The 26,752-nt window shown below is 38.4% G+C and overlaps 3 protein-coding genes across 4 annotated transcripts; 1 reads left to right on the forward strand and 2 right to left on the reverse strand.

Annotated features, from left to right (window-relative positions):
• Positions 1-1,041: 1,041 nt before the first annotated feature.
• Positions 1,042-4,647, reverse strand: LOC103424366 (alpha carbonic anhydrase 4-like). Of its 2 annotated transcripts, none has more exons than XM_008362452.4 (7): positions 4,246-4,647; positions 2,815-3,032; positions 2,570-2,676; positions 2,318-2,420; positions 1,648-1,809; positions 1,511-1,564; positions 1,042-1,332 (listed from the first exon to the last, which is right to left on the reverse strand). In XM_008362452.4, exons 1-7 carry the CDS (start codon positions 4,589-4,591, stop codon positions 1,243-1,245), a joined length of 1,080 nt encoding a protein of 359 aa, XP_008360674.4. In that variant the 5' UTR covers positions 4,592-4,647; the 3' UTR covers positions 1,042-1,242. The 2 variants fall into 2 exon arrangements, with proteins under 2 accessions (XP_008360674.4, XP_070666004.1); XM_070809903.1 differs by lacking the exon at positions 4,246-4,647 and adding an exon at positions 3,244-3,368.
• A 1,627-nt stretch (positions 4,648-6,274) lies between these two features.
• Positions 6,275-10,623, forward strand: LOC103415044 (eukaryotic translation initiation factor 3 subunit E). The gene is made up of 8 exons (XM_008353409.4): positions 6,275-7,316; positions 7,448-7,602; positions 7,877-8,104; positions 8,201-8,322; positions 8,899-9,118; positions 9,318-9,460; positions 9,993-10,130; positions 10,247-10,623. Exons 1-8 carry the CDS (start codon positions 7,109-7,111, stop codon positions 10,344-10,346), a joined length of 1,314 nt encoding a protein of 437 aa, XP_008351631.2. The 5' UTR covers positions 6,275-7,108; the 3' UTR covers positions 10,347-10,623.
• Positions 10,624-12,079: 1,456 nt separating this feature from the next.
• LOC103421069 (uncharacterized) lies at positions 12,080-26,517 on the reverse strand. Its single transcript, XM_029090623.2, has 11 exons — positions 23,848-26,517; positions 23,437-23,676; positions 22,760-22,889; positions 22,408-22,560; positions 21,996-22,195; positions 21,828-21,897; positions 15,615-15,821; positions 14,651-14,886; positions 13,650-13,728; positions 13,404-13,544; positions 12,080-12,785 (listed from the first exon to the last, which is right to left on the reverse strand). Exons 1-11 carry the CDS (start codon positions 26,292-26,294, stop codon positions 12,570-12,572), a joined length of 4,119 nt encoding a protein of 1,372 aa, XP_028946456.2. The 5' UTR covers positions 26,295-26,517; the 3' UTR covers positions 12,080-12,569.
• Between the last annotated feature and the right edge of the window lie 235 nt (positions 26,518-26,752).

Below are 26,752 nucleotides of genomic sequence, written 5' to 3' on the forward strand. Positions count from 1 at the left end.
TTTTAAAAGTACTTCCAAATAACTCTTATAATCTACCTACCTAAAAGGTAAAATGAAGAGCACATACATCCCTTAAATTATCTTAATAGTTGCTACTACGAGATTATATTACCTTGCTAAAACACACATAAAGATTAGATTACCTTGTTACCGAAAAAATAAAGAAGATTAGATTACCTTGTTAGTAGATATAATTAATAGGCCAATTTTTTTGTGATCTATGTGGTGATATGGTACTTTCAATATTACCCCCGCGGTGAAAAAGTTGTTAACTAAACCCTTATAGAGAGCCTCGTTAGCAATTGAGGTCCAAACCTAAACTTTCATTAATCTCCCGTTAAATAAGACCACATGACTATCACATGGTGTCATTTATATCCAACTTAAGAAAGCCATGGATATCTGTCGTTTGATTTGGTGATGGATCCCTTGGAATTTGGAGGACGACCTCTTTCTCCTCCACCACCTAGCGATTGATCCCAGGGCAACAAAATCAAACAGCTCCTGTGGCTGCGTCCTTGGCAAACACGAGGAGTGAGACTGATGTGTTCGGTGCGACAACCCTCTTCCTATCTTGGGATATATATTGTTTGCACATGAGTTCAACCCCTGATTGAAGATGTGGTAGGCAATGCAAACAACAATGGTTTATCACAAGCATCCGTATTTTCAAACGAAACTATACCTAAGAAATTAGGCGCGACTTCACCTTCATCTCGTCTCCTAGCCATTGATGTGGATTTCCAAGATTAGCTTCACCTTGTCCAAAGCTTCTTTTCCATGAAATCCAATTCCATACTAGATGTCCATGGCCTTCTTAATCTGGATTGAAATGACAAATGTAATCCCTATGCGTGATAGTCATGTGGGTTTATTTAACGGGCTGATGAAAGTTAGTTTGGACCTTAATTGCTAACGGCACTCACCAAGGAGGTACAATTAACAACTGTTTCAACATGAGGGTCACATTGAAAATGTCGTGTCACCACAAGGAACACAAAAAAATTTGGCCTAATTTAGGGTTGAAGAATAATACGTATATGAGAGTATCCAAATAGATATATCTTAATATAGAGTAGGGAGACAACATTTTTTTGTATCATATTGGTGTACCACGTGATGTGACAAATGATGCATACAACCAACATTCAATAAGTGCGAAACTATTAAACTTCAATTTCAATATATATGGGTAAAGAAGAAAAAGCACACATATCCCTCTCTAATGTACTTTTACACTAATTAAGCAGAACCTCCAATGTCCCTTGGAGTGTATAACAGCACTGGTCTTCCATCCAGTTCTTGAGTTGGCCTTGCATTCATCTCGAATCCCTGAAAACGAGACACACACGGTTAAACTTGAACTGCGCAACGCAGATTGAACGAGGAAAAAGTGTCTCTGCATCAATGCCACAACGAAGTACTCAACCTCACATCGGATAGGTAAACAGTCTCTCGCGTTTACAGTTTTCAATTGGGATATATATATTCCGAATTCAGATATACTTACATCATGTACAGCCTCCCTTAGTGCATGCACTTGCTCCCTTGAAACTGTCCTCACCTATAACAAGAACAATGTTGGCAACCAGGTTGTTGGAGTAGAGTGAAAATCTGTCATTGCAAAAGGGTTAAGGAGTGAAAAACCTTTTTGACGATTGTCCAAATTACACCCTCAGTGCACGGAGGAACGGTAAGAGAACCGATATATCTGTAGTACTTTCTGCTTCCGAACTTAATATCCCCGGGATTAATAATCCCTATGTCAACCTCCTCTTCTATCCCAACCGATTTTATGTGGTGGAATAGCTGCCGGAATGGATAACAAAATAACAAATAAATAAGTGTATAAACCAGGAAACAGTCTGGCATTTAAGGTATGAAATGATATAGCAGCTTAAAAGTCAAAAGTCCCGTAGCTTGTTGTATTTTCGCTTCATGAGAAAATTTATACCTTTTCCAATCAATTGTTTAGCAAAGAAATGGAGGTTACTCATAGAAAACAGGAAATTATGCTATGGGATTACATGCTACTCTTTCTGATACGTGTTAAATGATAACCGAGTGTTTTTCTCAACTCCAAAACGTCCCACAGCATGATACAACGGGTCTGTTTAAGTTTTTTCACTGCATCTACATATCCAGGCAGTATCACCTAATTAGTTAGCTAAGTTTGTATAGCTGATATGATAATTGGTTTGTTGAGCAAAGCGTGTTTTGTGTCGCAAGTATAAATCAGTTTTTCTACATTATTGCATTGAGTTTACGTTCATTACCTTAAACTCATGAAGGTTTAGAGGCAAACAGAGAGAGATACCTTTGAAAGGAGGGGATCAGGTCGACCATATTTGTACACAATTCCAATTACAGCAATCTTTCCGGTAGAGCTTAAATGAACAACATGAAACTCCAAAGCATACCTATGAAGAAAATTAGAGGAAGAAATACATCGACAGAAATTAGAAATGGTTATATACTAATATAAATTAGCATGGTAGCTGCAACTTGAGATTATATATTTCACAGAAAAAAAATTGCGAAAAACCGGAAAAAAAAAAAAAAAAAAAACCTTGATCCATTAAACGTATGTTCAGAGGGTGAATGCCAATGACATTGTAACAGTCTATAATCAGTCCCATTTATGTTGATTTTTCCTGCATCTCCGTTCCACCTCATCTGATAAAAACCTCATGTTAAAAACAACTAAAAACTGTCACATATTAACATATTCAACTGATTGGATTCAAGTTCAATATGATAGACAAATATGGAAGAGAATAGAAAGAGTAGACACTTGGGAGCGGTGTAGCTCACCGTGATGTCATGACCTCGGTTCTTCACAGTAGCAGGAGCTGGTTTGTAACCCCTTTTCAATTTCCCCAAGTGAGGGAAAACCTGCACCCTTTGGTCAAGAAGATCGATTGGAGACTGCAATTTTCCAGTATCACAAACTTTCCAATGAGGGTCAATTTCTCCCCATTTCTTTGGTCCTTTACCAGTTCCTTCAAGATAAGTAAATGGAGTTTCATCACCTGCCCCATATATGAAAAACTAGGTTAATTACATCACAAGGTACGGTAATCCAAGCGTCTTATTTCCTATATCTACACGTTATTTCATGAAAATATCTTCAATAATACGTAGCATTGAGTGATACTGAAAATGAAGGGTTACGATTGAAATAGAAGATTTAATTGTGGAAATCAAATCTACTTTCATAAGATAACCAAAGTCTAAATGTACCACCCATATTTACCGTCTGTGTGTGAGAGAGAGAGAGAGAGAGAGAGAGAGAGAGAGAGAGGATACTTTCTTTCTCAGACAAAGAAAAGATTGGATGGTGTACATTAAAACTAAAAACAAGGACTTGAATGAGAAGAAAGAAAAAGTTAGAAAGACACTAAGAATAATTCAACCTATGGCAGACAGTAAGAAGCTAAGTAATACTTTCTCTATTCCCAAGAATACCAAAAAGAACTCATATGGTCTAAAAATGTCGGTCCAAGCACGTGACATTGCTACCTAATTGAACTTAATTCCATAAAAATACCAAGTATATAATGCTTCTTTCAACAAGTCAGTCCAAAGCGGGGTACCCAAAAATTTAAATCACCTAGATCTGAATCACATGCATAATTTCAAAATTGGTCCTACGTGTTAAACATGCATTGTTAGCTTGATTAGCTAATTATACTCAGCAAAGTTGTTGAGTTGATGATAATTGTCGTGCATTTGAATTTTCTCACTCTTGATACGTCATTTTGGCATCTTTAGAAAATAATAATGTCACGCGTTTGAAAATTCTCACATGACATTGTATTATTAATTTAGATGCCACTATAACGTAAGGGGAGTGTAGGTAAATCTCTCTAGCAAAAGGTCAAGGAATAATAAGAAAGGTAAAATGTTGGTGTGGGTGCATTAAATCCCTAGATTAATGCAAGAATCAGAATCAAAATGATTTATATTGTTAGAAGGACTTCAATTTCAAATTGTTTGTCTTGATTTTTGATCCTGGGTTTCTTATGACTTCACAGAACACAATATTTAGGAAAATGGAGCTGCCATTTCCAGCATATTCTTATATAATTTGTGTAGTGTGTGTGTGTGTGTGTGTTGAAAGCATAACAAACACCGTAAACAATGTGGTGTTCATAAGGAAACATAACGGTTTGACAAAAAAAATCAGGAAATATAATGGAAAATAAAGAAAATGAAATGTTGGAAGAGGGAGAGAATAATTACCAACTTCATCAGAGTCCTCGACTGCTGCACTGCAAATGGTGAAGGAGGAGTGATGAGACGAGAAGAGGAGAGACGCAAGAAAGAGAAAGAAGAAGTTGGGTTTGGTCATGGCGACGTAGAACAAGCTCATAAATTTGGTTTTGGTGATTGGATTGGGAGGAGTCGGAATGAAATGGCATGTCAGAAGAAGAGATATAAATATGTAGAGAGAGAGAGAGAGAGAGAGAGAGAGAGAGAGAGAGAGAGAGAGAGGGCAGCGTATTGGGAAGACAAAGCATTTTTCAGACCAGTAGAGGATTTCTGTAACAAGTAATTGGAGATGGATTGTCTGCCCTTCCCTTCCCATACCTTCCAAAGTAATTAAGCGGCTTTTGCTTAATTAACCCACTCCCTGTTAATGTTATGAGGTAACGGCTACTTGCGCTTTCATCTCTTGGCTTCCCGGCTCCCACCTGCTGGAAATTAAAATCAGCCACGAATCTAGGAAATAATATTACGAGGGTGAGTAAGAGTAGCGCACAATTTTTTTTTTTACTAGAAAAGCATACATATCATCTTTTCATTGAGTCTTGGTAGGCCTGAAGTCATTTGGAAAAGCATACTACACACTTGTTAATTCCTCATTTGCATGGGTAACTAACATGTTCCAAGGCTGCTCTCATATGAATGCTTAACGAAGAAACACACTTATCTTGAACATACTAGCAATGTTTGATATCATTGCATCCTATCCAAGAATGATAATGCTTTGTTATTCTCTGAGATCACCATTTCATTTACTTTGCATTTTTGGATAGTTTTTTACTTGGTTCATTTTTTCTTTCTACAATTGTAATCACAACTAACAACAAACCAGAGGTAAATAATATTAGGACTAGACTGTAAAGGGGCAACTTTTCTCTAACGCATTTTATCAAGCAGTTGAAGGGCATATATGAAGGGAAACTCCAACCTTCAAGGGGGCAGCACCCCCTTTGCCTCTAAGTCGGTCGGCCCCTGATTAACGTCGTAAGTAACATTAACTTGGTAATTATCACAATAATTATTTTGGATGTTGGTGTGTTTACAACTTTAAATATTTACCAGAGAATAGCCAATTCTGAAAGCGTAATATTGGGAGTAGTCTAATATCTTATACAAGTCCTTGTATGATTTGATTCCTCAAATCATGCATGGCTTATAAGCCTTTGTATGGTTTGGTCCCTCAAGCCTTTGCATGGTTTGGCCTCTCAAACTCTTACATGGTTTGGTCTCTCACCGATGTGGAACTTTGTCTTCATTTTCTCACACGTCCCCTCACATGTGGCAAATTTAAATTTTCAAGTCTGACACATGGACAACACAAATAGGGTGATGTGGAGCACATGTGGTTATTGGACTTCACACATGGAGCAACCTGCTCTAATATTATAAAAAAGTTGAGGTTCTACCTTAAAACCAATTGGTAATATAGGAAGTAGCCAAACCTCTTATAAACCCTTACAATGATTCTCCTTTCATCGATGTAAAACTCTTTTATCTTTACAATCTCATTTCGGACACTAATTGGGTGCATTGTTGAGAGTATAAATGTTATATTTAGGGCCATTTAGTATTATGATTTAATATTATTTCTCTTTACATGTAAGTGAGATGTCTTAGTTTTGAATTTTGAAAATGAACAATTCACATCTTATAATTTAATTCGTTTGTAAGTAGAAATAACTCCTTACAATTTTCTTAATCGTCCAAATAAATAAGGAAAAGAAAAGGTAGTAAATGAGGAGACTGTAACTTTGAAAGTTTGTTCATACTTTTTCATATTACCCATGGGTTAAAGATTAATGTTGGGTTTAGGGTTTGATTCTCTTTCATTTTACAAAGAAAGGAAAAAGGATTAATTCCAAGTCCAATTCTTTGTCTACTTTGGGTATCCTTTGGATGTCTTTTGTATACTCCATGTCATATGGTTTTTGTAAGCAATGGGAAAAGAATAATTCGAACTTATATCACTAGATTAGATGTAGTTGGTATAATTAAAAGTTAAGGTGCAAATGCAATTGCATTTTCAATTAAGGTTTTGAAACTCTTGTATGAAACAGGTTTATTGCTATTATGACATTCCTCCAATAATTTCAAGTTGGATGTAAGTTTCTCTTCACATGACATGATATTTTAAATCACAACGCTACGTAACGGTGAACTCATTTATGAAAGTCATTCTCCTTTTCGTAGCTCCAAGATATTATTTTGTCAATTCGTTGGGCACTGACTTGGGATAGATGAGAAACTTTATTGGCGTTGGATTGGCTTTTTTGGGTTTGTCAATCTTGGTTCGTGATTGATCAATTATCTATTTTTACATGAGCAAAAATATGCAAGTTAGACATCGATTTTTTAATATAACATTAGTTGAATGTAGTGAACCATCCCCACCTAATCCTACACTAGCAATTAGAATCCACACATTTATTTTATCCCCCTACACATCCCCCTGTTTAATCTTGGTCGTATTAATTTAGTTTGATTTATTCAATTCGATAATCATAAATTAAAAAAAAGTGTGTAAAAAGCTAAAAACGATGTGAGAAAATCACTTCTAGATAAAGTTTAAGACCTTATTCAATTCCGATTACATATAAGTAAATATGGTTGAGATGTATGTAAATTGCATTCGGGGAAGGAATGGTTTTGGGGCCGACGGGTCTTAGTAAGTGGGCATCGGCCCACCTCTTCTCAAAAGAAAAGCACAAGTTGCTACAACAAAAGGAAAAAAAAGACAGGCTAAACCTACAATATCAAAACCCTTCTCCTTCTACTTGTTTCTCTTCGACGCTCTCCGTCTCCGCTGTTGCCGCAAAAACCAGGAGCTCGCTCACTGACCATGGCGGAGTACGACCTAACTCCGCGCATTGCGCCCAACCTCGACCGGCATCTGGTTTTTCCCCTCCTCGAGTTCCTGCAGGAGCGTCAGATGTACCCAGATGAGCAGATCCTCAAGGCCAAGATCGAGCTCCTTAACAAGACCAACATGGTCGACTACGCCATGGACATCTACAAGTCCCTCTATCACACGGAAGATGTTCCCCAAGGTGAAATATATACACACCCATTATGTATTTGTATGTGTTTGTTTGTGGGAATTTTTGTATATATAGGTCTGTGTGTGTTTGTATGTGCGCTCCCATTAGGTGTTTGACAATTTGTCTCTGTGGATGTTTAGATATGGTGGATAGGAGGGTAGAGGTCGTGGCTCGCCTCAAGGCTCTGGAGGAATCGGCTGCGCCCCTTGTTAATTTCTTGCAGAATGCCGCCGCGGTTCAGGAATTGAGGGCTGACAAGCAATACAATCTCCAGATGCTTAGTGACCGTTACCAGGTTGCCCCAATTTCTTTTTTCCTATTAACTTTTAAAACCCAGGAGTAGAAGCAACCAATTTGATATGGGTAATAGCATATGCAGCTTAATATTGCAAGTATTTGCGGATGTTATCTTAGAAAAGATTGCGTATTTAAATGTAAAAAGGTCTAATTTTTGTGTGGTTAACATTACTTTTATTGGACAAAGAGATTTGGTTTGTGTTTTCTTTTTGGCTTTTTGTTCTTTTGGTTTGGCATTAGTTTTAACTCTCATGGCATGGTTGTATGAACAGATTGGTCCACAACAGATCGAGGCGTTATATCAGTATGCAAAATTTCAGTTTGAATGTGGTAACTACTCTGGTGCTGCTGATTATCTATATCAGTACAGGGCTTTGTGCACAAACAGTGACAGGAGTCTGAGTGCATTGTGGGGAAAGCTGGCGGCTGAGATATTGATGCAGAACTGGGATATTGCCCTTGAAGAGCTTAACCGCTTGAAAGAAATCATTGATTCAAGGGTTTGTTATTTTTTTCACTTATCGACTTGTTTATTTAAAGGTGTATTATTTTTTTCTTTTGAGTTCCATTATAAAGGTGGATGATTTCTGTTGCAGAGTTTCAGTTCACCTATGAATCAAGTGCAAAATCGAATATGGTTGATGCATTGGAGTCTCTTCATATTTTTCAACCATGATAACGGGAGAACACAAATCATTGACCTGTTTAATCAGGACAAGTATGTCATCTGCCCTTACTGATTTGACTGTTTTGGTTTCACTCTACATTTACCTCTTGCTTTACCAATTGCTAAAACAACCCGGAATTCATGCGCATCTCTTTTCTTATCACCGTCTACTCCTAAAAGCTTAGAACTTTCGAATCATCTTTGGTTCTAATTGATGTATTTATACCCTTGATCATTCATTTGACACTAACGGGACTGCTACTTCTGCTCTGGTATTGAGCTGTAAATGTGACACCCCGTGCTTTTGTTCTCGTAACATTAATAATTGTTTGCCTCTACCATGTGGATGGTGTCAGCATATTGTTCTGAACAGGATACATTTTATAATGCATTCTTGAAATGTTAGGAAAAAGAATATGCTTATTAATGTACAATCCTAGTAGCTTACATAGTTGAGATGCCATTAAGTTAGTGGTTTTATCATTGTATTAGACAGTATGGATATCCTTTTGAGCTTCATGCTATGAAACATAGACATTCCCTATGGAAAATTGAGTTCTAGTGAATACCAAGTGACTTGGTATTTTATACTTATTTCCTGATAGAAATGTTTGATTTTTTTTACAGGTATCTGAATGCCATTCAAACCAATGCTCCCCATCTTGTGCGTTACTTAGCCACTGCATTCATTGTCAATAAGAGGAGGAGACCTCAGTTCAAGGATTTTATAAAGGTTATTCAACAGGAACAACATTCTTATAAAGATCCCATCACCGAGTTTTTGACATGCGTTTATGTTAATTATGACTTTGATGGTGCACAAAAGAAGATGAGGGAGTGTGAAGAAGTAAGTGCCTGATAACCCTTGACATGTTTCAGAATTCAAATTCCACTTTTTTCGACCCTTGCGTAACTGAGCTGACCATTTCATTGTAAATTTGCCTTCTGCTATATCTCAATTCCTGCTTGAAAACTTGATTTGCATTATCTCTGTCATCTAGGCCCATGACTATTGATTTGAAAATGTGGGTTGTCTGGCAATGTAGGTAATTTTGAATGATCCTTTCCTTGGAAAACGAGCAGAAGAAGGGAATTTCTCTACTGTACCACTGAGGGATGAGTTCCTTGAAAATGCTCGCCTATTTATCTTCGAGACATACTGTCGTATACATCAGCGCATTGACATGGGGTAAGTAATTTCTTCTATGAGTTTGGCTGTGCCCTTTTTCTTTGTTAGACATCATTATTCTGATTTCTATATAAGAAAAGGAAAATAGTAGAAAAGTTCTGTAATTCACCATGCGAAGTGGTATATGATTAAGTCATATGTCAGAGTACACTTTCGTTGCTTCTTTTTATCTTTATTAAGACTTTCATAGAAGTATTGTGACTAGGCACATTTAAAGTCATATTCCTTTAGATTTTTAGGTGCAATTTGACCGGTCTGTCAACATATTTATTTGTTCTTGTCCCAGAGCTTGGGAGATACGAGTAATGTGTGTAGGGGTTTTTGCTGGGTTCAAAATGTTGGTGCATGCCTTTTGTTTTTCATATGTAGTGTGTACGAATGATATCTTGTCTTTTATAGTTTTGTAGAATTTTTCGGGAACCTAATTGACTTATTGTCTATTACTGGACGTATTTCTTTTTTGTTCTTAGAAAAAAAAAAACATTCTTCACTCTTTTCAGTTGCTAAATCTAATAGAATCGTGGTTTCGCAGAGTGCTTGCAGAGAAATTAAACTTAAATTATGAGGAGGCTGAGAGATGGATTGTGAATCTAATTCGGAGCTCAAAGCTTGATGCCAAGATTGACTCGGAGTCAGGAACTGTTATCATGGAACCTAACCATCCGAATGTGTAAGTTCATTGACGTAGACTGAAATTTATAACAATTAACTGCCTGTTTTTGTTCTTGGATCAGTTGTCTTTATGCTTCATGCCCGTTTTTAATGTATTACTTAAATGGTTTTCAGGTATGAGCAACTGATAGACCACACAAAGGCATTATCGGGGCGTACTTACAAGTTGGTTGGTCAGATTCTGGAACATGCACAAGCACAGATTGCTCGTTGAATTTTGACGGTGAATTTTATCTGAAATTATTAGTTTTCATTTCCTTGATATCCAGAAATTCTCCGAGATTTTGTTGACATGTAACTGAAGTCTGAGTGACCAGAAAAATTTTGAATTTTAGTAATGAAGCTGTGCTCAGTACATGTCGAGATTTGTTGGATCAAAATGTAATTTCATTTCGAGCTTATGCTCCCGTTTGATCTTGTTTGCTATTTTCCTTGTAAGGATGGTTGTAGTTTAACAAGAAATTCGATGACTTTATTCGATTTTCGTGGAACGAAGATATTTTTATATATAAATATGTTATTCTTATCATCTAGCTGTACCATCTCTTTAATAGAGATGGAATCCGCATGCGTTGGCGGGTCATGTCTCTATTAGAGAGATAATACAAATAGATGGTAAATGAAGCATTACTCGTATACATAAAATTAAATGTTGAATAGCATCAACAGAATTTTCAAAAATGACGATTTTACGTTGTATATATTTCTATGATTTGCCATTTATGATCAATTTTGAATTGCCATCAATCGTATTCCTATCTTTTTGTATTGGAAAAAGATTGGAGCAGTTGTCCCTAATCTTTTACTTTGAAAAAATTGGAGCAGTTGTCCCTGATCTTAAAATTTTGTGAGTACTGGTTCTTAAACTTATCACAAAGCGGAGCAATGGTCATTTTGAATAATTCTATTGGAACTTTTGTTACTTTTCCTTGAGCTTTTACTTAGTTTTGATGTCTCCCTAAACTTTCGTATTTGAAAATTAAGGACTCAAACTAATTTTTCAGCCGACTACTTTCTATCGTTAATTTTCCATATATTCCATTCAAATCTTTGTTAAATGGAAGCAAGTGCACGACATATGAAAGTAATTAAATCGTTTCAGTCTTATAAATAATTGAAAACCTGACAAATAAAATAACAAGAAAACTTTCCCCCTCTTTCTTCCTGCCAACTCCTATCCTTGATTCTACCAAACTACCACATTTACTTCGACAACCATACCATTTACTCAATTAAGAAAAACACTTGCAGACAAAAGATAGAAAGTATTACGGTACAGTGATTCTCATCAAAGGCGAATTTGAACCACATTATTGCTAGCCCATTATGAGGTTAAACTCATCCCCTAGTAAAGATAATATTGTTTGTTAAAAAAATAAAAAAATAAAAAAAGATAAGAAAGTGCACATGCTTTTCTTTGGGACGACATATACATTTAAGTACCATTGGAAAACCAAAAAGAAATCTCATACAAAGTTCTACAGAAGAGAGAAAAAGCCATGTAAAACCGACAGCCATCTATTACATAAACAATTACATAAGGATAAAATGTAGACTTACGGTACTTTGGACGATTGCCCCAGATTCGCACCTCTAAATCGACAAAGAGGTAACGTCAATGTTTCCAACTTTTGCCCAAGACACGTTTTGCTGAGCAACAAATCTATGCGATTCAACATGTTGTTGTGTTTGAAGGCCTAGCAAAGTGACACTTCTACCTTCAAAGGTTTATCATGTGGTGTGCACGTGACAATAATTAACGTCAATTTGGACTTTCGCACTTTTTCAAATGCCACATGTCATTCTTTACACAAAAATCATGATCCTTTTGGATAGGAACGAAATAGGAAAACAAAAAAATATAATTTCAAATGCAAAAATGACATATGACACTAGTTAAAGCGAGAAAGTCCAAATGCAAAGGTTAGTGCAAATGTTGGCTCGATATCGCAAGCAAAATGACTTAGAAGGGCAAAGCTACAGCATTGTTTTATAACACCTTTCAACAAGCATTTATAATATTGGGCTAATCATTTGTAAAATTGCTACGAACAAATACAAATGTTACAATTACTTTGCTCACTGTTATTTGCTTCCCACCAAAGTGGGATGGAAACCGATGAATTCCAGCTCTTCTTCCGTTATCGCCAGCACTCGCTGAGTATCGTCGGAGCAGGGTCAAGGTGTTGCGTTTTGTATTTTGAAGGTAGTAAATACATAGACATTGTTGCTGTATACCTGGCTCAACATCTCGCTATCCATTTGTAGCTGGCTTTCAGTTCGAAGACTGCGGCTATTTCAGTTGGATCCACTCTTCTGAAAGTAATTACCCGAGCACTTGCAGCCAGCACATTTCCCTTGATCCTCTATCAAACTAGGGCCACTCGAAACACGCACTCTGAACTTGTATAAAATTCTCAAATCAACGAGTTGCCTTCTACCATCGAGGATACGAATTTCCATATGTCCTCCAACTCTCTCTGCCATAGTTTCGACCACCAGAGCTTCTCTCAAATGGAGAGCTACGGAAATCAGGTCTTCTATAACTGCTGCAGCCAGGACTCTGAAAACCTGAAGCTTTTCTATAGATGCTGCTTTCCTTGCATTCAATATCTACTTTTCTCATCTCCTCCTCGAGATCATACTGTGACCGCTGTTGGCAGAAAAAAAACATAAGGAGATCTTGATTTAGTAAAATGCATGGTTTAAATCCTAGTTGAAGCATCTACGATACTTCACACCAAGTAGCTGCTTCCCACTAGATATGTTACCAACTATAATTTCATCTAAATGACTAAAATTTACAAAAAGCAAGGCATGTCATAAAAAATGAATGTTGTTTCAGTCATCATGCTTGACGGGGATCTTCAAATGTCAAAGTATGAAACTTAGCTTCAACTGAGTATCAACACTTTACAACAAAACATGAAAATTTTGAAAGGGAAAAAATATGTAAAACAAATAATCTTCAAGAGTGATGTCACAATTTTAAAACTGCAGTTTCTGTATCGGTAATTCAGTATCTATGAAGGTTTCAAAATAAGCTTTGAATTTTTTTTTATAAAAGGAAGCTAGGGCCAATTTTTATAGATATGGAAGGGCAGAATACGTCTATGATAAAAGCAAATAATAAATATTGTAGGAGGTGGTAAATCAATAAGTATCCTAAATAAAATGATTCAAATTCAAATTTGTAGTACAATGATCAATACGTTTCTCTTAAAAGTAAATAACTATCAATTAGCACACATCAGGGGGGGGGTTAAAAAACCTTCGTAGGGTCTGAAAGTACTGCATATGCCTCTCCAATCATTTTAAAGAGCCTGTCAGCATCCTTGTGAACCTCCGCAGAGATTTCTTTCCAGAGTTGCCCTTCATCTCCACACTCACTCCTTGCTAAGAACTGGCCAGCCTAACTCCGACCAAAAAAGTAAAAATACGACAGAATAGGATGTCAGAGTAAAATGTACAGAAAAAAACAGCTTAAACAAGAGTGGGAGGTATAAAAGTTTAAAACCTTGTCAGGATGATGCTTCAATGCTGCCTTACGGTAAGCCTTCTTAATTTCAGAACTCTCATCGGATGGTTTAATTCCCCTGGCATTGAGATTTATAATAAGAACTCATTGGAAAAAAAGTCACAGGAAAATAGGCATAACATTCTAAACTCATAGCCTTTATAGAAATTTGACCATAAAATTATTAGCGCCATAACAGACTCCAAAATCTGGGCATGGGATGACACACAATCAAAGACCAAGTAGGCCTAAAATGTAAATTTCACAATATACAAACTATTTGTTTGGAGAGCTTTGGTCGTTGGAGCACTTTCTGACAGATTCCCTACAAAACTCTAGTATAAAAAGCTTCGTATTGTATCACTGACAGTGACATCATTCTCATTGGTGTACGTACAGGAAAACTTTCATCCACAAGCCGATAGCAAAGTAAGACTTTCAAACCACTAAAAGATTTTTCGCAAAAACATCGGAGACAGCAGTCTAGACATGCAAGAATACTAAGTAACCTACAAACTATAATACCTAAGTTCTGTTTTAAAACAACTTGAATCACACCTGTAACATTTTTTTTATTGTACATGAATGCACAGATACCATCCGATGTAGTACAAGTTCACTATGATTCCAGTTGATGTATGCTCAGCAAATATAATTGCTCTTGTATCCATCGTGTCTTTGTTTTCTTTTTACTGAAACGTCCGTGAAGTAAATATCAAAATGCTTTCAAAAATGCCCATGAGTTTCCCGCTTTCTATCTATAACTTTTTCCTTGTTCTAACTATTAAGAATAATGAGAGATTTCTTATCCTAATTACATTTGACGTCTGTCTTATCTTTTCATTAACTTTAACACCCTAAATTGTTGAAAGCTGTCCATATTTAATAAAATGCTAACTATACTGTAACTGATTCAGGAAGAATAAACAAGGCTTCTAGCATCATATATGCAAGGTACTAAATTACTAAGCTGTGAAGGCATTACTATAAGAGGAACTTACAAAATAAGATAAAAGTCCAAGGAGATTCCTTTTTTAGCTTCTTCTTCCATCAAAGGCATACGTCGACGAGCATTGCGTAATTCTTTTACACTACCATTGGATCTATCTTGTGAGCCAGACTCTTTGGCCATGTCATTAGATTGGTTTTCTAGAATGGATACAAGTCTTTGGAGATCACTAGCCGCTTGTCCATAGTCTCGTATCATCTCATGTAAGGTGGCTCTTCTAGAAACTGCCTGTTAGAAGAAAATCGGAAACAAAACTACTGAGGATCTAATTTTAAGTAAAGAATAATTCAGTGCTCTGAAAAGAAAAAAAAATTACATAAGAAAATTCAGTGCTCTTAAAAAATTACAAAAGAAAATTCAGTGCCAAAAGAAACAGACTATTCATACTCATACAATGGTTCTCATGAACAATAACTAGTAGGGCTCAGGATGACCACGTACGAATACAGGTAACATTTAACAGAATACCTTGATTTCTTGAGAAAAATTAGGAAAGCCACTATCAATTGGAATATCAGATATTTAGGTTTCAGGACTTAAGTTGCACCCATTGTAGATTGAACAGATTACGTTTGGCACTATTAATTGGAATATCAGATATTTTTGTGAGCTCTAGCAGTCACTGATAAAAAATGAAAAAAGAACTGCAGGTTTTCTTTCTTTTAAAGTAAAAAGGCAAATGAGTACAATGATTTTTATTTATTTTTTGAAATATTTCCAATAAAAATATCAGACTTTACTGATTTTGTCAAATTTTAATGGATTGGTATGTTGATATCTACTAATTAGAAATAGGGTAAAAGAAAGGGTCTTTGTGACAAGAAAGCCTATCATCCCCTACTAGAGCAATTGACAGAGGCTTTTCCCATCATTAAAGAGGAAAGAGCAAATTCATTCTTAGTTTACCCACACATGCTTATGCTGTATTCACTTTGAAATGAACTTTCATGGCATACCTTTACATAATTGCCATCAAGAGCTATGGCAAGACTGCAGTCTGCAATGGCATCAGTAATTTGACCCAAAGCTTGGTGTGCTGCAGCGCGGTTGCACAAACAGATAGCTGAAAACGGACGAGATCCCATATTGCTAGATAAAGCAACAGTATAATGCTCCACTGCTTCTGTATAGCTTCCTGATCTAAATGCTTCATTGCCTGCATTCTGTTTTTAGAAGAGCTGTGATTAACTCAAATGCTCAAAACTATCGGCATTGGCATTATCATCATACTGATAGCTAACTCAAATGATCACGAACAGTTATGAACACTAGGCCAGAAAAAAGAAAAAAAACACTTAGTTGTAAGTTAAAAATCATTAAAATAAAAGATGACTAAACTGCAACCAACCCGTACCAATAGTAAGCTTCCACCAAATAAAGGAGTAAACCATTTGATGAACTATCCACAAAAAAATACTGCATTTTAGGAACTCTCTGACCGCATACAGCGTAAGCATTTATTTCCTTTCCTACTTTGGATTTCAGGGGACATAGTTATGCTCTGCGTGGTCAGAGAGGTTCCAAACTGCAATGATATATTAAATTCATACCAAACTTCGATTATTACTGGAAAAGACCTAACTTAGTTTACTATTTTCACATTTCCAGTATTTAGAGAATATCGAATAACCAGAAAATTTTTCTGCCATGTCCTTTCTGGTAAGTCTCCCTAGTGACCCTAATATTTATCATTTTCATCTTCCAGAATGAGGAATTCTTGTCATTGTTGATCAACTTGGACTAATACAAATATAAACCATCAAGTGAGAGATGCTATATGCATATATGGATTAGGATCCGAGGCACAAGATTTTGACACACGTTTTTGTGGGGCGCACTCCGTAATGTACTTCAACGATCCAACTGTCTATCTTTTCTCTTACCTCAATCAAATGGTAGAAAATTTGTGGCTGAAGTTGTGTCTAAAATGTAGTGCCATGGATCCATCCCCATATGTGTGTGTGTGTGTGTGTGTGTGTGTTGTGAATGGAATTTATCCTAATGAAGGTTTGATATCAATCTTCTGTTTTACACCATTCAGAATATGCTCAAATTGCATGTTTCACATTGAGACTACTCACAACAACAACAACAACAACAACAAAGCCTTTTCCCACTAAGTGGGGTCGGCTATATGAATCCTAGAACGCCATTGCGCTCGGTTTTGTGTCATGTCCTCCGTTAGATCCAAGTACTCTAAGTCTTTTCTTAGAGTCTCTTCCAAAGTTTTCCTAGGTCTTCCTCTACCCCTTCGGCCCTGAACCTCTGTCCCGTAGTCACATCTTCGAACCGGAGCGTCAGTCGGCCTTCTTTGCACATGTCCAAATCACCAGAGCCGATTTTCTCTCATCTTTCCTACAATTTCGGCTACTCCTACTGTACCTCGGATATCCTCATTCCCAATCTTATCCTTTCTCGTGTGCCCACACATCCCACGAAGCATCCTCATCTCCGCTACACCCATTTTGTGTACGTGTTGATGCTTCACCACCCAACATTCTCTGCCATACAACATCGCTGGCCTTATTGCCGTCCTATAAAATTTTCCCTTGAGCTTCAGTGGCCTACGACGGTCACACAACACGCCGGATGCACTCTTTCCATCCAGCTCGTATTCTATGGTTGAGATCTCCATCTAATTCTCCGTTCTCTTACAAGATAGATCATAGGTAACGAAAACGGTCGCTTTTTGTGATCTTCGCTAGATTGCTCCGGTCATTAGTGTGGATAAGTATATAAATGGATAGAGATAGGAAAGCAAACACAAGATGTACGTGGTTCACCCAGATTGGCTACGTCCACGGAATAGAAGAGTTCTCATTAATTGTGAAGGGTTTACACAAGTACATAGGTTCAAGCTCTCCTTTAGTGAGTACGAGTGAATGATTTAGTACAAATGACATTAGGAAATATTGTGGGAGAATGATCTCGTAATCACGAAACTTCTAAGTATCGGAGTGTGGTGTCGTCTTGACTTGCCTTATCTGTCTCATAGGTAGATGTGGCATCTTCTCTGGAAGTACTCTTCCTCCATCCAAGGGTGGTATCTTTAACTGGTGGAGATGCACAAGGTAATGTATCAATTTCACTTGAAGCTTACTTGTAGTTTCAGGCTTGGTCAAGCGCGATACAAACCATGTAGTAGGAGTCCCCCAAGTCGCCGAGCTAGGGGGTCTGCTGAAAGAGGTGACAGACAAGGTAAGCAATCAGAGCTCCGACTGATTGTTCACCTTCTCCCCATCTTGCAGCAGCATGAAGGATAAAGAGAAGAAAAATGAGAAGAGATGATATGAGATACTTTTGCTTTTGAAGAAGTAACTTTCCACAGGCTTATTCTTGAACTGAGCTGGAGGGTTTTCTGGTTTCCTCCAGAGTATAAGGCCGACTGAAGAATTTGAGGGTCAAAACAAGTCCATCAAATCTAGAGTACGTTCCACCCTGCTGATATGGGATACTTTTGCTTTTGACAGAGTAATGGATGTATCGGCACGTGTGCTGTTACGCTTGTCTCCACATGCTTCCTTGTATCCTTCGCACTTGCCCTATCTGTTCCTCAAGCAGATGCGGAATCTTCCCTGGAAACATAAGATGTTGAAGATGAGTACTCGAGAGCAATGCCAGGTAAGTAATCAGGTAAGGGGTTCCAGGCAGTCAGTTCCTGGCTGGAAGCTTGATTCCAAGTGCTGACTGATTGCTCTCTTTCTCCTTGTCTTGCAGGTAAAAACAAGGCCAAAAGAAAAAACAGGGAAAAAGCATGATATGGGATACTCTTGCTTTTAACCCTGATGATATGAGATATTCTTGCTCTAGTATAGCTTGTTTGCAGAGGTATTATCGGGGGGAAAGAAAGCTGAATATTTCGAAAGGCTTTGTTGGGAGTGCCCTCTCAGATATGATGAAGGGTTGAGCATTTTTGCAGGTCTGCCTGTCCGTTGGGGATGGAGGTCGACATATATAGGAGTCTCCCTAACAACAAGTAGTAATGCTATTCCTTTACCCTGCTTGGTCATAGCACGGTAGTGGGAGCTGCCAGTTTCACATGTTTTAACTATTTCAGAGCACTTTGAAAAAGTGGTCTGTGGTATCTGGCTCTCGAGATTCGGAGAACGATGCCTCTTCGATTTTTGAGAAAGCAATCATGTTGGGGGTCTGACTCTCGAGATTCGGAGAGCAGTGTCTCTTCGATTTTTGAGGAAGTAATCATGTTGGGAGTCTGGCTCTCGAGATTCGGAGGGCGGTGCCTCTTCGATTTTGGAGCAAGCAATCTTGTTGGGAGTGTTGTCTCGAATGTGAGTAAAGGTTGGACATGTTTGCTAGTCTACCTTGCCACGAAGCACAAAGGTTGACACATAGGGACTTTCCAATTATCCAGCAATGGTACTGTTCCTTTACCCTCTCTTCGATTTTGAGAAAGTAGTCATGTTGGGAGTCTGGCTCTCGAGATTCGGAGGACGGTGCCTCTTCGATTTTGGAGCAAGCAATCTTGTTGGGACTGTTTTCTCGAATGTGAGTAAAGGTTGGGCATGTTTGCTAGTCTACCTTGCCACGAAGCACAGAGGTTGACACACAGGGACTTTCCAATTATCCAGCAGTGGTACTGTTCCTTTACCCTTGTGGGTAATAATACGGTAGCTAGACCTTCAAAATTTATGTGTCTAAACTTTGTTAGTGCTGTTTCTTTGCTATTCTTTTACCTTTCTTGGTCAGAGCGATGTAGTGGGAGCTGCAAGCTTCACGTGCTCAACTTTGGCAGAGAACTTTGGCAAAGTGATCTGTGGTACCCATGAGTTATTGTTGCGTGTGGGAAGTGGGTGATTGAACAGTAAGATTCATGTGCTTTCTACTTCACCAGAAGTCTTCGACAGAATGCCCATAATTTCTGCAAAGCTGAGTGTGCGTGTGACAGGTGCTGACAAGGCTAGAAAAGTAGGTGCCTCTTTGATTTCTGAGATCGGCCCTCGTGGTCTCTGAGCAGCCCAGCTTTTGAGAAAGCGAGCGCCTCTTCGATTGATTCGGAGAACGGTGCCTCACCGATTTTTGAGAAAGCAATCATGCTGGGGGTCTGGCTCTCGAGATTCGGGGAGCAGTGTCTCTTCGATTTTTGAGAAAGTAATCATGTTGGGAGAGTGGCTCTCGAGATTCGGAGGGCGGTGCCTCTTCGATTTTGGAGCAAGCAATCTTGTTGGGAGTGTTTTCTCGAATGTGAGTAAAGGTTGGGCATGTTTGCTAGTCTACCTTGCCACGAAGCACAGAGGTTGACACACGGACTTTCCAATTATCCAGCAATGGTACTGTTCCTTTACCCTCTCTTCGATTTTTAAGAAAATAGTCATGTTGGGAGTCTGGCTCTTTAGATTCGGAGGACGGTGCCTCTTCAATTTTGGAGCAAGCAATCTTATTGGGAGTGTTTTCTCGAATGTGAGTAAAGGTTGGGCATGTTTGCTAGTCTACCTTGCCACGAAGCACAGAGGTTGACATACATGGACTTTCCAATTATCCAGCAGTGGTACTGTTCCTTTACCCTTGTGGGTAATAATATGGTAGCTAGACCTTCAAAATTTATGGGTCTAAACTTTGTTAGTGCTGTTTCTTTGCTATTCTTTTACCCTTCTTGGTCAGAGCGATGTAGTGGGAGCTGCAAGCTTCACGTGCTCAACTTTGGCAGAGAACTTTGGCAAAGTTATCTGTGGTACCCATGAGCTATTGTTGCGTGTGGGAAGTGGGTGATTGAACAGTAAGATTCATGTGTTTTCTACTTCCCCAGAAGTCTTTGACAAAATGCCCATAATTTCCGCAAAGCTGAGTGTGCGTGTGACAGGTGCTGACAAGGCTGGAAAAGTAGGTGCCTCTTCGATTTCTGAGATCGGCCCTCGTGGTCTCTAGGGAGCCCAGCTTTTGAGAAAGCGAGCGCCTCTTCGATTTCTGAGATCGGCCTTCGTGGTCTTTGAGCAGCCCAACTTTTGAGAAAGCAAACGGCTCTTCGATTTCTGAGATCAACCCTCGTGATCTCTAAGCAGCCCAACTTTTGAGAAAGCAAACGCCTCTTCGATTTTTGAGCAGGCGCCTCTTCGATTTCTGAAGCTCCGTCGAGTGCAGATTTTTATAGGGGCTGGCATTAAGTTCCAAAGCACACTTGAATCTCCACCAGTAGAAGCTTCATTCTTGCACTTCTAAGATCTTGATTTGTCCGACCTCTTCTCTCTTCAACACCTTTGAAAATGTCTGGCCCCTCCGACCGTCGTTTTGACTTGAACCTTGTTGAAGAGGCAGCCCCGCCTTCTCCAGACAACATATGGCGCCCATCCTTCGTCTCCCCAACTGGTCCTCTTACCGTTGGGGATTCCGTGATGAAGAATGATATGACCGCTACGGTGGTGGCCAGGAACCTTCTCACTCCCAAAGATAACAGACTACTTTCCAAACGGTCTGATGAGTTAGCTGTTAAGGATTCGCTGGCTCTCAGTGTTCAGTGTGCAGGTTCTGTGTCTAATATGGCACAACGCCTATTTGCTCGAACCCGCCAAGTTGAATCATTGGCGGCTGAAGTGATGAGTCTCAAACAGGAGATTAGAGGGCTCAAGCATGAGAATAAACAGTTGCACCGGCTCGCACATGACTATGCTACAAACATGAAGAGGAAGCTTGACCAGATGAAGGAAACTGATGGTCAGGTTTTACTTGATCATCAGAGATTTGTGGGTTTGTTCCAAAGGCATTTATTGCCTTCGTCTTCTGGGGCTGTACCGCGTAATGAAGCTCCAAATGATCAACCTCTGATGCCTCCTCCTTCTAGGGTTCTGTCCAGTACTGAGGCTCCAAATGATCCCCCTCCGGTGCCTTCTCTTTCTGGGGCTCTACCGACTGCTGAGACTTCTCCTAAGCAACCTTTGTGAAGGCTCCCTCTTGTGTGTTTATTTTGACTCATGTATATGTACATATTTGTAGCTTATCGGGGATATCAATAAATAAGCTTTCCTTCATTTCAACGTATTGTGTTAAATACACCAAAGCCTTCTTCGCTAAGTTCTTTGAATTTTCTTTTGTTGAAGCTAATTGATCCAACACATACTATACATGATATGTTAAGCACATAACCATAGATAGCATCTATCAGTTGTCTACCAATCCTCCATCCAAATGAGAAAATAAATTAAAGCAAGACTGCATACCTTGTGGCGTAATAGTTCACGTATTGTGACAGCCAATGACACGGATGATTCCAGTTTCTTACTTGCATACCTACATAATTAAAGTTGTAACTTAAATTTTAGTAAAAGGAATGCCCTGAAAAATCTGGAAATTTTAAAAGTTAAGCTGCATGGAAACTTGTGTATTACATCTCTTTTGTAGATCCCACTTTTTCTAGCTTCTCAAGTAAATCAAGGGCTGCCTCAAGCCTTCCCAAATGAAAGTGAGACTTGGATATGAAGAACCACCTCCACAACTTAACTTGATAAATTTCAAGTCCAGAAAAATTCCTTTCAGCAAAAACCATACTCTGCTCACACAGACGAATTGCCTCTTCATACCTCCTCAACTGCAAAATGCCACAAGATATATAGACTGAGACCAAAACTTGGGTTTGAGAGAAGGTAACCACCACTATTGGGGGGAAAACGCAAAAATAGTGGTAACAGAAGGGGACAAACATATAATGTACACAAGCACCAACCACCGCCACTCTAACTGATTTAGTAAAAGAAACTAACTAAAATATATAAATGCAGTAATATGGCACTAAGCACATACCAAACACAAAGCCTCTGCTTTCATTTCAAGTAATGTTTCTGAGCATGAGCTAACTGACAAGGCCTCAGAAATTAGCTCTAATGCAGTGAGAGCTGCATCAGTATTTCTCTGGTCCAGCAGCTTGATAGAACGATTTGTATACTCAATCACTTTCTGCATAGAAGGAAACCACATAACTTGCTGTCACATTGTTTTGTTTATAACAAATGCTTGAGAATCATAAGACTTCCTATGCATGCGAATACATGATATTGGTTAAAGTAGATACAAAGGCAACAATCAATATAATACTAAAAGATATAAAACTACATAAACAGCAATGTAACATTGTGACACAAAACAAATGCAGTACCTGAATCTTTTGTAGGCCATCAGCAGAATTTATTACAATTCTTCGGTCCAAACATACACCGTTTACTGATTCGGAACACTTATTGAAGTACTGCTTTGCATTTTCGACTTCACCGAGCAGAAGATGGCAACTAATACCAAAAATAGGAAGCATACTCAGACCATACAACACATTAAAGTAGCAATGCATTTCAAGAGCAAAAGCACACTAATAATGCAGCACTATATACATTGAAATATGCATATATGAAAAAATTTAGCAAACAATGTAACTAATACCAAAAATAGCAAGCATATTTAGATTATACAACAATATTAAAGTTGCCATTCACTTCAAGAGTAAAATAACACAGCACGAAATATGCACATATGACTTATTTTTTACCAATGTAACTATAACCTTGGGACAATATATGTTAAGTACAGGGTAAGCAAGCCATAATCCATATCCACATATGGCTTGCAAAAAAATAAATAAATAAATCAGATCACCTAGGCAAAAAAAAAAAAAAAAAAAAAAAAAAAAAAAAAAAAAAAAAAGACAAACAGAATAGAAATTCACCAAGGATGAAAGGAAAGCAGACCAATCTTTGAAAAACATTTGGGAAAACATAAATCAACAAAATTAAGAGTAAAATATGAACTCATAATTCATAAGCATACAAAAGGAATACTTACTTTGCAGCTCTCATTTGAGCTTTGAGAAAGTTGGGATCTAGTGCAGTAGCCATCACACAGTCCCCTAAAGCTTCCCTTATCCTTCCAAGGCACATTCTTGTTGCAGCACGGTTGCTATAGCATAGCAAAAGAGGCTTAAGAGAGCATCCTGCTCTTTCATTAGAAGGTATAGAAATTATTCCCTGTGTGTAAAATTCTTCAGCTTTTGAATGATCTCCATTTTTATAAGCTTCATTTCCCCTGACAGAAACCAAAACCTTACACATGAGAGAAGCACAAGAATCATCTCCAACAACACATATAACTAATAATAATCACAGTAAAACAACCAAGGATCCAAGAAACCACATGAAAGATAATTTGTTTAAAAAAAAAAAGAAACTAGCTGTTAAATTATAATGCAAAGAGCACCTGATCCGCCATTTCTCACAGGTTTCATGAATAGCAACACTAGAAGAAACATGCACTTGCTTAAATTGTTCTTTTGCTTCTGATTTACCAACTACCTCCGTACATAAAGGCATGCTAGAGTGAGGGGTAAATAGGCCAGAAGATCCAAACTCAACATTTGAACTTGGAGTAATAATAAATGTTGCATGACCAACTTTTATCTTGTTTTTCTTTCTACGTTGTTGGCGCTTACCCATCATTGAACTACCTTGCACAGAAGATGATGCCAAAAACGTAAAGCATTTATCCTTTTCGGAACCCGAAGCAAAAAATGGTGATCTACAATCACTTTCTTGTTTCTCTATAGTTAATCCAATACCAGCTCTAGCTGTTTCTGAATCAGAACCTTTCCACAAACCATCACCGAAAAAACCTCCCTCACCATGATACGTCGAATTCTTCTCAATGGGCTCTTTACATATCTGATCAACCGTATAACCTAATCCACTTGCTGTAGCAGCCAAACCTTCACCTTTGGGATCTACAGGAACTGTTTCGCAGGGGTCAGCAGATATCACAGAATGTTCCCTTGAATGTGGATCAGCAACTCTTGTTTCCTCATAGGGAGAGAAATCCATGGGCGAGTAGCATCCAGAAGGTTCTGGGTTTTCTTGGGAACCACTTTCCTTAGGCACATGGTCTTGTCGTGGCCATGGCTTACTCATGGAAGGTTTCTTTGACTTTCCCCTTTGTTTCCTTGATCTTTTGTCCCTAAAGGACCTACCCTTCGCACCACATTCTGAAGTTTTATTTAATTCAGGAAATAAATTTTCTCTGAGACAGGAAGGATCGCAAAATGACCTCTTAAAGTCTTCAAGGCACACTCCAAATCCATCTGTAGTGCCAGTAAAACTAACATCATCTTTCTTTTTTACTCCATCCACAGAAGCTGCTTCAGAAGCACAACCCTTGGGTTGGAAGCCAAGACCAACTGATGAAAATGAACATGTTGCTGATGCTGCATCTATATTCGGGAGTGTATTATGATTGACTTGACATTTGGTGAATTGGCCTGCCTCAACACTCTCAGCACTTCCTGCAGATTTAAAATCTTTGGAACTAGAAAGTCCTATTGTGGCACCCTCCATGTTACCATCACTTCCAAATAAGAAATGGTTTTGGCCACTATTTTCATGATTATCTTCATTAGTTCTCTCAGAGGCAATATAAGGACTTCCTGAACTCTGACAGAAAGGACTACTGTCTGAATTTGTCTTGAAACCTCCTAAATTTTCACTACTCAGTTTCATTGTATCTTGACACTTGGCTTCCATGCATTCAGTATAACTGCTGCTTCTAAATACAAAAAAGGCGTTCTCTTGATCCTTATTTAAGATGCAACTCTTCTCAGCATGAAATTCAAAAGGATCAGCTTCCACTTTCTCTAAGTCTGTTTCACTCTCTACTTTCAGCTTTCTGCCAACATCAGAAGCCAACTTGTCCAGATTTCCACTAGGTTTTTTCTTTTCCATATTTGAATTTAAATTAGAAATCAAACTAGAACAAAACACGAAAGGAGCAGAGCCCACATTGTACTCTACTTCACTCTCTAATTTCATTTCCCCCCTATTATCCATGCTCGGTTTCTCCACATTTCCATCACACTCTTGCATTTCTGGATTTGAATCCAAATTCAAATGCAAACCCAAATCACTACTATTAGAATCAAAAGCAAAATCCATGTTATCAACCTTCTGACATTCTGTTTCAGTATCTGTTTTTGCATTCCACTTATCTTCAGAAATCTTTCCTCTCACATTTTCACAAAATTCTCTCTTCTCACCGCACAAAAGCGATCCCAGATCATTGTTCTTTGCACCGCACTCAAAACTATCACTCTCAACCTTATCAAACTCTCTTCCATTTCCGACATCCATCTGCCCCCTCTCATCACAATTCAAAGTTTTCACTCCTTCCCCTTTATCCAAATTATCATCACAACTCGAAGTTCCCGCTACCCCATCACTCCCTCTTTCCGCATTATCCACATTTCTCACTATTCCATCACTCTCTCCATCCCCATTATCCAAATTCTCAACCCCACTCTTAGCACCAAACACAAAACCCACACCCCCACAATCGCCAGTCGAAAAATTAAACCCATTAGAAGCTCTAGTAGCATCACTTACCGAGCAAAACGGATTGACCCCCGGCCCGCTCTCGGCCGACCCAGTTCTGGACCTCGAATGCTGCTTCCTCAGCTTCACCAACCTCGGCCGCGACCGAGCCGATCGCGACGGCACACTCGGACCGAACTGACACTTACTCCCATTGCCGTCTGAAGCACCGAGATTGAAAGTAGAAGAGGAAGGCATGTCGGACGCAGGAGCAGAATTTTGAGGAGCAGATGAGGGTTTGGGCGGCGGAGAGGTGACCGGAGGCCGGACATCAACTGCCGCCGGCGACATTTCCTGGGAGGTGGAAATTTAGGGTTTCTGGAATTGGCAGAGAGATTCGTTTCGTTTGGAAATGATATAACTAATTATGTTAATTTATTGGAAATTTGGGTTTTACAGAGTGAGAATTGTTGAGAGAGAAAGAAGAGGGTTTTTTTTCTGGTCGGGGTTTTCTCTCGAGTGAGTCGTGCGATAGCTTCCAGGAAGGAATTTAATTTTGGTGACGTGGTGACTTTTCTTTGGCCTTGGAATTTGGTTGAAATGGCCACGTTTAATAACACCATTCAATATTAGAAATTTTTAGTTGTGACGGAAAGACGGATGATACACCATGTGTTTTTATGTAAGTAGTAGAAAATTTAAATTTTTAAGTTATTAACCTTTTAACATACATATCAAACCATTTATATAAGAACACGTGATGTACCATTTCGTGTAACGATCATACTTAAAAATCTCCATTTAATATG

This window comes from Malus domestica, chromosome 12 (genome assembly GCF_042453785.1).
Source record: "Malus domestica chromosome 12, GDT2T_hap1".
In the NCBI taxonomy this organism is placed as follows: Eukaryota; Viridiplantae; Streptophyta; class Magnoliopsida; order Rosales; family Rosaceae; genus Malus; species Malus domestica.

Excerpts from the sequence above, each read along its gene's own strand:
- LOC103424366 (XM_008362452.4), bottom strand. The coding sequence starts at position 4,591 with ATGGGAAGGGAAGGGCAGACAATCCATCTCCAATTACTTGTTACAGAA. Across the intron at positions 1,810-2,317 it reads CTGATCCCCTCCTTTCAAAG|CTATTCCACCACATAAAATC; the intron begins GTATCTCTCTCT and ends CCATTCCGGCAG. Across the intron at positions 1,333-1,510 it reads TAAGGGAGGCTGTACATGAT|GGATTCGAGATGAATGCAAG; the intron begins GTAAGTATATCT and ends TCTCGTTTTCAG.
- LOC103415044 (XM_008353409.4), top strand. The coding sequence starts at position 7,109 with ATGGCGGAGTACGACCTAACTCCGCGCATTGCGCCCAACCTCGACCGG. Across the intron at positions 7,603-7,876 it reads TGCTTAGTGACCGTTACCAG|ATTGGTCCACAACAGATCGA; the intron begins GTTGCCCCAATT and ends TTGTATGAACAG. Across the intron at positions 8,105-8,200 it reads AAGAAATCATTGATTCAAGG|AGTTTCAGTTCACCTATGAA; the intron begins GTTTGTTATTTT and ends TTTCTGTTGCAG.
- LOC103421069 (XM_029090623.2), bottom strand. The coding sequence starts at position 26,294 with ATGTCGCCGGCGGCAGTTGATGTCCGGCCTCCGGTCACCTCTCCGCCG. Across the intron at positions 22,196-22,407 it reads AAGCAGAGGCTTTGTGTTTG|TTGAGGAGGTATGAAGAGGC; the intron begins GTATGTGCTTAG and ends GGCATTTTGCAG. Across the intron at positions 13,729-14,650 it reads TTGGACTTTTATCTTATTTT|GGGAATTAAACCATCCGATG; the intron begins GTAAGTTCCTCT and ends TCTCAATGCCAG.